The sequence below is a fragment of the Phoenix dactylifera genome, unplaced genomic scaffold, assembly GCF_009389715.1.
Source record: "Phoenix dactylifera cultivar Barhee BC4 unplaced genomic scaffold, palm_55x_up_171113_PBpolish2nd_filt_p 000046F, whole genome shotgun sequence".
NCBI lineage: Eukaryota > Viridiplantae > Streptophyta > Magnoliopsida > Arecales > Arecaceae > Phoenix > Phoenix dactylifera.
Genome location: NW_024067669.1, coordinates 2,625,921 through 2,638,218, shown reverse-complemented (window position 1 = coordinate 2,638,218; position 12,298 = coordinate 2,625,921). Strand labels below are relative to the sequence as shown.

The 12,298-nt window shown below is 39.9% G+C and overlaps 1 protein-coding gene across 2 annotated transcripts; it reads left to right on the top strand.

Annotated features, from left to right (window-relative positions):
- Positions 1-2,805: 2,805 nt before the first annotated feature.
- On the top strand, positions 2,806-12,269 carry LOC103712368 (protein-L-isoaspartate O-methyltransferase-like). 2 transcript variants are annotated; one of them, XM_008798873.4, is made up of 4 exons: positions 2,806-3,084; positions 5,828-6,098; positions 9,890-10,054; positions 11,662-12,103. In XM_008798873.4, exons 1-4 carry the CDS (start codon positions 3,079-3,081, stop codon positions 11,910-11,912), a joined length of 693 nt encoding a protein of 230 aa, XP_008797095.2. In that variant the 5' UTR covers positions 2,806-3,078; the 3' UTR covers positions 11,913-12,103. The 2 variants fall into 2 exon arrangements, with proteins under 2 accessions (XP_008797095.2, XP_017699923.2); XM_017844434.3 differs by having other exon boundaries at positions 2,820-3,117; positions 11,662-12,269.
- The last annotated feature ends 29 nt before the right edge of the window (positions 12,270-12,298 follow it).

Sequence of the window (12,298 nt, the reverse complement as noted above, 5' to 3'; positions counted from 1 at the left end):
AAAGGCTTTACAAAGATTACAAAGGCTCCATCATCAATCCCTATGACGCCATCGTCGACGCGTGTACTGCTGTACGTCCGAATGAGAGGGTCCTGGATCCGAATGAGAGGGTGCTGTACTCGGGCCAGGCTCATCACCCAGAAGTACCTGATGCATCTGAGAAATAGCATCATATAGGTGCCCGGCACCTAGTGACGTAGCCTCTGAGGGACCCATCCGTACAATGTCGGTACTGATACCGAGTGCAGCTGCATTATGCCGCCGGTGCATGTCAGCATCATCATGACCTCCCCTAGCTCCAGAATGAGTACTCGAGCGCAGATGAGGAGGCTGAACTGCAACGTGCGTGATACGGAGATACCACTCCATGTATCCCGGTACGCTGTCTGATGGCCGGGTAACTGGGTGGCTCCTGCTCGCCTGGCTCAGCACGTGGTCCTCCCACCGCTCCCAAAGCTGATCCATATAGGAGTAATGTATCCGGTACGAGCCTGCTGTGGAACCTCTGTTGGCTCGCGTAGGGGCTAGTGGCGCTCGAGGGATGGTCTGAATACGACCAAACTGTCTAAGAACCCTTTCTGGATGATAGGGTTCTACGATATCAAGGCACTTGATGGAGCCACTAAAAAATGCGACGGGTATATATGGGCGATCTCCCCGAAGCCGATGATGGGGATCCCAAATAACCTGTAAAACAAAAGGTCCATTTCAGTTTTATACTATATCGCATATTAAATGTACTGACAAACATAAGCAAATGGTAATATGATACGTACCTCATCGATGCTCAAAAGGTCCAATGACTCACGTAGAACCACTAAATGGTCCATCGTGGTACGGGATGGAGTACCGGGCATCCAGCGGTGCACGCGGGGACTGGCATCAGTATACTCGAGCGACGGGTGAGGACTGAGTGCTGGAAAATGCTCATAAATCCATGCCTGCAGAAGCGTCATATAACCACTGATCTATCTCACTGATGACCTCGACGCAATCCCCAACTGCCGATACAAATATGCTAAGGCAGCTGTACCCCAGGCATATGTGCTCACCCTATCCAGATCCCGCAGTAAACACAGATACGCTATAGGCACCCTGGTCCCACTCTTATCAGCAAAGAGTGTGCAGCCTAACAAAAATAACAAATAGGCTCGTGCTGCACACTCTATCCTCTGCTGCCTGTCTCTATCAGATACAGAGTGAAACTGAGTCCTCAGCCACTCCATCCTCACAGACTGACCGCGCGATGACAGTACCTCCTGACGCGCGTCTCCAGCTGACACCCCCAACAACTCCACAAGTAGCTCCTCAGCATCCCGATCACTCATCCTCTCAGGAGAAACTGATACTGAGGAACCTGCGACAGGAATCCCTAAAATGGCGAATACATCATCCAACGTGATAGTGATCTCGCCAAATGGTATATGGAAGGTGTTCGTCTCGGGCTGCCATCTCTCTACGAAGCCCGAAATCAGAATCTTATCGATGAATCGATAAGAGCACTGTACTAACTCTACGAGGCCCGACTGCCTCAATAGTGCTCTGAACCTGGTATTTGGTTGGTTTGAAGACCACCACTTCCATTCACCAGCCTTGGCAGTATGGTTCATGCACTTTAGTGGAGCTCGTTCCTGTAATATAAATGTATAATTACTACTACTTTATAAAACATCAATAAACAAAATATAATGCTATAACAAATAAACAATACCTGTTGCCTCCAGATGGAAGCTGCTATATGCGTCCTGAAACTGATCAGGACGGACTCATCCTCTGGACCTCCTGGACATGGTCCAACGGACTCATCGTCTTCGCCCCTAGCGGGCATATCATCATGCTCTGACTCAGGAGAGTCCGATGGCATATGAGCAGGCTCGGGAGAAGCAATCCTAGCACGACGTCTCCTAGCTGACGCCGTAGGTCTAACTCTGGCGGGACGGGGATCCATGTCTGAAAATATAGAAATTCAATGTTAGGCTATATCAAAGAAAATAATTCAATTGCATACATAAATGTTCGGCACAAAATTCAGCACGGCACGCACCAGAAGCCTTCTGTTCGGCTGCACAGTGCCGAACAGAAGGCTTCTGTTCGGCTGCACAGAGCCGAACAGAAGGGTTCTGTTCGGCTGCTCAGAGCCGGACAGAACCATTCTGTTCGGCACTGTGCAGCCGAACAGAAGGCTTCTGTTCGGCACCGTGCAGCCGAACAGAAGGCTTCTGTTCGGTTGAGTGTTGCCGAACAGAGGGCTTCTGTTCGGCACTGTTCAGCCGAACAGAACCCTTCTGTTCGGCGATCCAGTGCCGAACGGAGCACTGGAGGCGGGGGGGCGGGGAGCTACCTCGACGTGGTCGTGGAGGCGCCGGCGAGGTGCTCGTTGCTCGGGAGATGGCCGGGGAGGTGGTTCCGGGAGAATGCCGGCGACGAGAGGGAGAAGGGGAGAATGCCGGCGACGAGAGGGAGAAGGGGGAACGGGGGGGTTTTGGGCGAGGGAGAAGGGGGAGACGGAGGGGGTTTGGCCGCCGGCGAGGTGCTTGAGGTGCTTGAGGCGAAGTTTTTTGGGCGGAAGGAAGAAGCCGGCTGGAGTGGAGTTTTGGAGGGGAAGAGCGGGGTTGGGGGGGGGGGTTTGGGGGGTGTAGAGAGCAATTTAGGTGAGGGGGTGGGGAGGGTGAAGGGTAATTTAGGATTTTTTATTTTTTTAGGGGTGTCCTTAGCAAATGGGGGGGTGTAGAGAGTATTTAATTTTTTTTTAATTTTTGGGGGGTGTCCTGAGCAATCGGGGGGGTGCATTTAGAACTACCCCTGTGGGAAGGCATCCAAGAAAAAGGCGAAGTGGCGGCAGCGATGGAGGTATAAAGAAACGCACGCCGACTTTAGCAAAAAGAAAAAAGAAGAGAAAAGAAACGCACGCCGTCGCGTACGCCGGACGCTGCTGCTGTGCCTGTGCTCTGCTGAGGAATCCGGTGCTGCTCTCCACTCTTCCTCTTATCCGCGATCTCCCATCCTTTCTCGCCCCACTCCCTCTCTTCTTCTTCGGAACATCTCTGGTCCTTCTCCGGGATCCATCAATTTTTTCGAATGGAGGTACTTCGCTTGCTCTTTAATCGATTCTTCGGCGTAAGTGGACTTTTTCGTCCCCGATTTCTATTTCTTGTTAGGGTTTCTTTTTCTCCTGTTTCTTGAGTGCTTTTTTTCTCCTTGATTTCTCTGGATCTATCGTGTTTTCACGGTAGAATTTTGAGACGCAGGAACACACACCTATAGCATATCTGAAATTTATGAGTTTGTTTGCGAAAATCTTGTTTGTTCTTAAACTTGATTTCTTGCAAGCGATATGAGGGGTTCTCGCATTTAAGAGGGAAAAAGAAAAGAGTACCAGATGATGAATTAAAACGGGCCTAAGTAGGCTCACATAAAATTTCCTAGCGAGCACGTACAATAACTTATTAAATTTTAGAGTGAGGTTAACATACATAGCATGATTGCAAAGATAAGGAATCAGTAATCGAATTTTCAAATCTTGTAACTTTAATGTATTGATTATTTCATTTCATGGTCAGCGTGTTTTTGGTGGTATATTATAGCCAACTTAATTGCCGAACTAGCATCTGGACTGCTTAGCTCAGAATTTTTTCTTGTGAAAGATCTCGGCAATGCGAATGATATTGTCTGTGTTCATAATTTTCAAAAACTCTCATAACTGAAGATGAGTTGGGATGAGTTTTAGATTAAGAACTTTGAGCTTGGAATATCCTGCAATCTCCATTCAATTTCATGTTTTTCAAAATCTAAATGATTGTGAAATTGCACGCTGCCTAATTTGCTTCCTAATGCCAAATGATCTAATATAAATCACGAACTCATGATGGTAGGAATATTGCATAGTGGGGCTCTTTTGTTTAAAGGAGTTGAAACCTAGGATCAAGTAGGGGTATCTACCAAAGTTCACTATGTCGGTACTGGACGCCATACCGATACTATCCTATTATAATATCGATACACCCAATAGTGGGGCCGATTCGGTGTATCGAGTGTCGGTGTGGCCACCGGCCCTCCATACTGTGTACCGATTTAGTCGGTACGCATTGGTATTGATTGGTACGACAAACCTTGGTGTCTATTGTTGTGAAGGTTAGGATCCTCTGGGATTGATTGGAGCTAGTCAAGATGATTTGCAACAACAAATGCACAATGAATTACAAGATTACAAGATAAACTTGTAAAAGTTTTGTCAGCACTTAAAATTTCTAAGGCCTTCTTATGGTAAAGCATATCTCAAAGGAGAAGAATAATTTTACAGAATAGCTGGCATCTATGAGCTACCAATCCTGATAAACTACTTCTATGAATGATTATAATCCTTTCGAGTCAAAGTTTTGTTTCACTTACACCCTACAGACGTAAACATTTTGTAATTTGTAATATATTGTCCTCAGTCTCTCACAAGGGAAAAATCAAAGAAAAGAAAATGTAAAGAAACAAGAGGATATTTTTAAAGAATTGAAAGGAACAAAAAATATCAAGTGCTTCTTTGGTTAAATATGATTGGCATGGTATTAGTGATTATGATGTTGGAAGAGAAAACACTATCTCTTCATGCAGCCTGAAAAATCACCTTCTTGAATTACAAGACCAGCAATTTAGAGGTTAAGTGGATTAGGTCATGGAGCTTGCAGGTCAATTTGCAACATATATACAAAATCACCTTCTTGAATTGCAGGACCAGCAATTTAGAGGTTAAGTGGATTAGGTCATAGAGCTTGCAGGTCAATGTGCAACATCTATTTGTCATGAACTGGTGAGGTTATGATATTGTTTTGAGGTTATAGACTAATAGAGGTATCGAATAAAAATTAGAGAATAATACATTCCACAACATCTACACCTTACTCTTCAATAACAAACTCTTGACTCCACAAATATTGCCTCCTGAAGCATCTATTCGGATGTATTATTCTTAAAAGTAATTCTTACGCCATCCTATAAGTGCCATGATTGTTAATTTGTGGTCCAAACAAGGATTCTAGAGTCACATCTATTCTTAAAAAATGGTAAATTTTGACATTGTGAAGTTTAGGAACATAGAAATCCATTTTTGCCTCTAATTGTGTTCCCTATAAGTCCCAGAGTAATTATATGTAATCTAGGAGTCCTTTTTTGGTGTTAAATCATTACTTTAGAGTTCTTTTGCTGTACGAAAATAGGGGTATAAGTAAAATGACGAAATTACGAGGACTTATTGGTTGCCTTTAACATAGTATTTTCTTTTGTAGTGGACTTTTTCTTCTTTCTCCCACCAAGGGACATCTTTTTTCTTCTCTTCACATCTCACCCTGTGCCACATGCTATACAGCTCAACAGTTTTATATTACGATGGATATCCAACTTTAGCAAGCTACTTTTTATGTTTGAAAGAACTAGCAAATGGACATGATATCCATTTTAAAATAAGAGTACTTTGGTTCAATGATACTTTAAATCAAACTGTTAACTTATTTAACTTAAGAAGTTATGTTGATCTGTTGATTATCCTTCTCATATTTATAAATTTTTTTAGTTGTAAAGAGATATTGTTATTGGTGAGAAAGTTCTTATATGAGTGCTAGTGCACACCATACCTATTTGATGCTGCCTAAGCTCTGTCCATTTTGGTTTTTTTATGCTCTTGTTTTGCATAGTTTAATTATTAATTTGTAAATCATGAGATTGTTCTCTTTTGCTCTTTTTTTTTTTGTCAATAGTCTCTTGCTAATGATAAGAGAGCAGGTATGCATTGATATTTTTGGAGGATCATCTGCCTTAATGCTCTTCTCCTTTTTTAATATAGCATTTTTGGACTAGTGGACCAAGCGATAAAAATAAAGCAATGGTGGAGTATTTGCAGCAATATGGAATAATCAAATCAAAGAAAGTGGCAGAAGTAATGGAGGCAATTGATAGGGGTTTATTTGTACCTGCTGGAAACCCACCCTATGTTGATAGCCCTATGCAAATAGGTTATAATGCAACTATATCAGCACCTCATATGCACGCAACTTGTCTAGAACTGTTAAAAGAACATCTGCAGCCAGGAATGCATGCTTTGGATGTTGGTTCAGGTGCTCTACTCAGACATGATATGTTATTATGCTGTATGATACCTGCATTGTCGGTTTAATGTTGTCATAGGGCATAGAAACAAACATGGCTTTTTTTTTATCTTTGCAATTTCTTACATTCTATTTACTCTGCGTGATGATGTTTTTAGATATTATATTTGCTATCCAAGCTTTCTCAAAATCTGCAGACTGCAGGCTTCATTTACATTGCTAAACTGTCATATGTATACATGCTGAGCCAACGTTACTTCATAGTGAGATTTGATATTCAGTTGAAATGGAGAAGTCAATTCCCTATGTATATTAATTACATTATTGTTGCATCTGCTGCTACATATTTTACATTAACTGAAATGGTTCCACACCAGTATTCTTGTCTGTCTTATATTCTGTAAAAGCTTTATTAACCTTATTTTTTGTAGATGGATAATTGGGGAGAATCCCAAACTTCATGTTTTATGCTTGCATCATTTTATTCGGCAATGCGTTGAGGCTACTTAAATTTTCTTCTTCCATACTTTTTAAAGGGTGGCCATTCATGGGAGGAAAATATATTATTATTTGGTTGAAAATCGACTGTTGTCTCCTAGCATGAACCTTGCATGAGTAAAGTTTCATCCAACCTGACCCAATTTTTTTTTTTTTGCACTGGAATGGGTCAGTGTAGCATGAGTGGCAGCGTAAAGGCATATTATAATTGTAGCTTCTGACAGTTGCTGACGCAGCTATTTTGCTTAGCAGTCATATTAATGGGGTGCTTTTAATCAACTATCATATTTCTTCTGTCAGGACTAGAAATGAATAGTTTAACTAAAACGATATATTTTTGTTAACTTGTTCCTTTTAAGCTATGAAAAGTGTTTTTTTCTCTATAGAAGTGTTAAAAAGTCATTATAATGAATATACACAGCATATAACTTTTTTGGAAATCACCCATTTAGCATATAGTTTGTATGAAAATTAACAAACAGGAGTGGTAGCTACACTTGTTTGTTTGAAACTTTGTACTCGAAATGTGTGCTATATACTAATATCTGCCTTGAGAATTGGCTTTATTGTTTAGAAACTCAACTAGAGCAGAGCAAAGCAATTTATCAAGCTTGTTTTTGAACATTTCTGATTGAAACATAGACCAAAATGAGCTTATTTTTCAGTGATGATTTTGACTATTGCCAAGAGGGATCCACTTTTGATTTGTCTGAGATGCAGAATTTACCTTGAATACTGATCACTTTTCATTATCTGCCTTTTTTTACCATTCTCAATAGCAGATCCTCCACTGTAGGCTGTGTAATATTTCCTTTTTCCTTTAGTTCATTTGGTGAAATTTGTTTGCCTTGTAGCATCTTTATTACTTACTTTCCCTGTAACTTTTTTTTTGAATATTTTATTTTTAAAATAAACTCTTAATCCGATTTTACTATTTTGTTCTATTTGGCCAAAACCATCTGCAATGGAAAAAATACTTGAACTTTGAATCTTAAGACTACGTCAAATGTGCTTTAGAACTGATTTTTTTTATATCGTGCTCATTCTACTTTAGGATATGTATAATTTAACTTATATTGACCTTATGATTTTTGCAATAAAAATGTTTTACATCGTGGTCCATTGGCTTTAAGACTTATGATTTATCTTGTTTTGGCATTATGTTAGTTTGTTCCAGTAAGATTCAATTCGATTCTATTTATGGATTATGCTCATCCATTAGTGGATATTAGAGTTGAGTGATGAGGATATCCTCCACGGAGAAGATTTAAACCTGCTTTCTGATGTCATGAAAGAAAAACAACTTTTGGGAGTAGTTTTGGAGGCACTTGAGATGTTAACTTGCAGAAAGAAATATATATGTTGCCAATGCTTGTGCCCTGCCATGGGAAAAAGGGAAACAAGGTTGACATCAGCTGGAAACTTGCATGTATGAAAATCTGCAATAACAATCCCTGAGGACATTTCAGACTTCTGATTTCACTTTCCACTGATGTGCAACATTTCCAGTGTTGTTTTTATGCATGAAAAGTGGAGGTTGACTTCTAGATTTTTTTTCAATTGAAAAGAAAAATTAAGTCCAAAGTATGAGCTATTATCTAATTTGGCATGTTAGGGTGTCCCTGAGAGTGTCCAAGCAGTGAAGCTTGGTTGCAAAAAAGTGCAAAGGTGTTCAGGGCTAGGGAGGGCACCTCAATCCGAGTAGGGTGTAAACGAGCTAAACATGAGCAAGTTGAGGCCATCTCAGTCTTGGCTTGGAATTCTAGATGAGCAACTCGAGCGCAGCTCAGGCTCAAGTCCAGCTGGAAATATTAAGCTTGAGCTTGCTTCATTGTGATGTCAAGCCATCTCAAGCGTCGCAGGTCGGGCTTCATATGGAATCTGACTACACCATCATCTTCCAACAAAAGGTAAAAAAAATAAAACCTCCTCCCATCTCTTTCGACATCTACAGCTCTTCCTCTACGAACAACCTTACCACCTTAGGCATTGAAGTTGTGATGAAAGAGGAGTTGGTCCTTCATTAGATTGATGCCCCGCCAAGGGGATCGCCACCCTCATGACTTGGGTTTTGGAGATAGGAGAAGGCCAGAGCCTTCACCATAGAGTCGGGACTGGAGAGTGAGAGGAATAGCCATCATGAGACTAGGAGGGAGGCGATCTTGTGGGGAAGTCTGAGGTGGAGGTGGTTGTGTTGATTTGGAGTTTGGAGAGAGGACAGTAAAACTGATTGGGGTGAATGGTCTGGAGCAGTCGAGAAAGAGATGGAACAGAAAGGGCCAAAGGCATTTTCTTTTGGGGTTCTATAATTTCCTTCCATTGATAGGGGCTGCTAGATCTTAATCTAATGCTTCTACTGTTAGATCTCTATTTTTTGTCTAAATAGTGGAGCCATTGGATTAAGATCTAACGGCTGAGTTAATTCCTTCTTCAAATAATTTATAGAAAGACACTAATAAATATAAAACAATATTTTTTATTAAATTATAATTATTTATTATTTTTAATATTTTGAGATATATCAAACTCAATACAAGTGAGCTCGGTCTGACTTTTATTCATCTCATTTAAATTTAGAGCTCAAAATTGTAGTTCATATTCAACTCATTTGTTAAAACAAGCAAGCCAGTGGTGACCTAATTTCTGAGCCAAACATGAGCTGCTCACGAACAGCTCATTTATTTGATAGCCCTATGTCCAACATAGATTTAGTGAAGAAGCAGCATGACATGGCTAGGGTATACCTTGGACAGCAACAAATGATGAAAGACTCATAAAGCTGGACTCAACTACTACAGATTGGATAAGATTTGTTGACTATGGCTATGGTATGTACATAAGCATCCGTTTGCACATAGTACATACATATGTTCTTATATGCATGTACATAAACATGTATGTATGTATGCATGCTCTCGTGCCTACATGTATGAATTGTATGCAAATGTGCGGGCATGCATGTGCATATGTGCGCTCATGTGCTTCTGAATGTGTTATCTGTGTTCATGATTTGGTTCTTGCATTGGTCATTAGTACATTTTGCTGGTTCATTTGACCGTTATTTACTCTAAAAAGCAAAGCATTATATCAGGGGAAAATGTTTGTCCATAAGTAAATCTGCCAGGCATTCCTTATGCTTATATTACATATATATTGGCTAATAATTTTGTTTGAGCTCGTTATTCATAAAATTTTAAAAGTAATGATTGGAGTTATAATAGTAGAATAATTAAAGATTGTCCCCTGTTTCATTGGGTTTTATGACTTCAATAATTATTTTTCCATTTTGTGTTATTTTGCAGGGACTGGGTACCTAACAGCATGCTTTGCAATGATGGTCGGACCTGAAGGTCGTGCCGTAGGTGTTGAACACATTCCTGAGCTGGTTACTTCTTCCATTGAGAATATCAAGAAAAGTGCAGCAGCATCATTGTTGAAAGAAGGTTCTCTTTCTGTACATGTTACTGGTATGTTCTTCTAAATCAGACTACAATTGAGGGGGTTACCTTGTTTCTGGCATGCTATTTATGAGGTTTCCTTGTCATATAATTACGAACTATTCAAAAAACTGAAGGAAATGCAGGAAGATAACAGTTTGACATGTAGGAAATAGTTTTAATTTTTAATCATATATAGGATTTATTTTTAAGGTGAATTTTGGATCGCCCTGAAAGGCTTCAGATTGTTTAATTTAAGTCAAAAGAGTCTGAATACATGCATTTATGGATGGGAGTAGTCTTTAATATGGCCGAGTTTCTGTTTGATTAGGATTTCTTTTAGGAGTGAAGTTATATATTAGTTAGAAACTTAGAATCCTAGGTTCTGGGTCAGTGAGGTGGGAATCCTTGTAGATTCTAAATAAATTGCTTTAGGATTTTTAGGTAAATAGGTGCCTATAAGTAGTGGTCTATGAAGAGCGGCAAATCTGTTATGGTTAATGGTTTTTTCTGATAAAGAAATTAAAGATCTGGATGTTTCTTTTCCTCTTTATGTGCCTTTGCTGCTCTTTTCCTCCTCCCCCTTTAGATAAATCACTCCATATTCTTTATTTTGTCCCATCTTCTATGGCGATAATTCTTCTTTTTTTCTGGCTGTTTATCATTGCAATCTACAACCAACAGTTCTTATCTGATCTGAAAGTTAATTTAGTAATAAAACCCTTCCAGAAAAAAGTGCAAGCAAACTCCGAACCTAAACTAGATAATCCTACTAGCTCTTGATGTGGTTTTTGGTGTGGATACACTAAATCACAAGCGAAATAACCAAATAACATGGGTTTTGCTTCTAGAATTCATGATCTTCTTGTGTCTGTTACGCAATGTGATCCTATTTATATTGAATTTCGGTTCAACCCTTTCCTGAAATTTTAGCTTTGGTCTTACTGTTGCATGAGCTCCCAGGTTTGTTGCAGTTTTTTATATTTTTCTTCTTTAAATGGCTAATATGCATCGCTGCTGAATGATGCAGTAAAAGACATTTAAGCCCAAATTTAAGTGAACTTGCTAGGAAAGATGTTGAAATGCTTGTGACAGCAGAAGGTGTGGTCCTTTTTTATCAAGGAATGGTCACAAAAAAAAGACCTGTATAAAGACAACAGATGGGGCGAGGTTTGTATGTTAAAGTTATTTTTATGGTATCAAAGTTGGTTTATATTTTCACTCTGATCCTCTTTTTCGCAGTTGGTCTCTTACTGGATAATATCTGCACCTTATAGGTTTTCTTTCACACAATCCACTTTACCAGTTTTGTGTTTGCATCACTATGTACTACCTTAAGAGATGGTATTCTTGTATGGGCAAGGTTGACAAATAGAGCTACAATCAACTTTGACATTTGAAGAATAGCAAGTTAGCTTAATGCTATTAAAAAACTTGGTGGAATCCAGACTATGTTGAATTGATGAAGTTTGATAATGAACTGGCGGATTTTCTAGTCCTACAACAGATTATAAGAAGTTGATGTATATTTGGAATCTTCTCTCCAGCTCGGAATTTTTTGCTGCTATGCACTATTTAGATCTGCTTCTTTATTTAATATTATCTTTGTTTTATTTTGACTTACCCACTGGCTGCAGATGGAAGGTTGGGTTGGCCAGAACTGGCACCATATGATGCCATCCATGTTGGTGCTGCAGCACCTGAGATACCTCAACCACTTGTTGAGCAGTTGAAGCCTGGTGGCAGGATGGTGATCCCTGTTGGCACCCTTTTCCAGGATCTGAAGGTAGTTGATAAGAAGCTGGATGGTTCTATCAATGTTAGAAGCGAAACATCTGTACGATATGTTCCACTCACAAGTCGAGCAGCCCAGCTACATAATTACTGAGGGTAATTACTTCTGTGAATTTTATGATATGCCAATGCTAGCAACGATATCATCTTTGTTTGAATGTCATGTCAAGTCTACGAGACATAGTGAAACTGAAACCAGGGACCATGACGCCTCTGGTCACCTAGAGTATGGTTGAAAGCAACTATGGCCATCATCCAACGAAAAGAGATGCTTGTACAGCTTAATAAGATTGTACAATATACTATAGTGTTTGCAGGTTGTGGTTTATTATCACATGCAAGTCGGTCAATCTTATCTGGTTGCTCTGTACATTGTGATGACCAAGTTAAATTGCACGTACTTGTAAATATTGCTTGTCGTATCCAATGATAAAGATGTGCTTTGCTGCTATATTCTTGTTTAGTAAGGCAGAAAAGGTA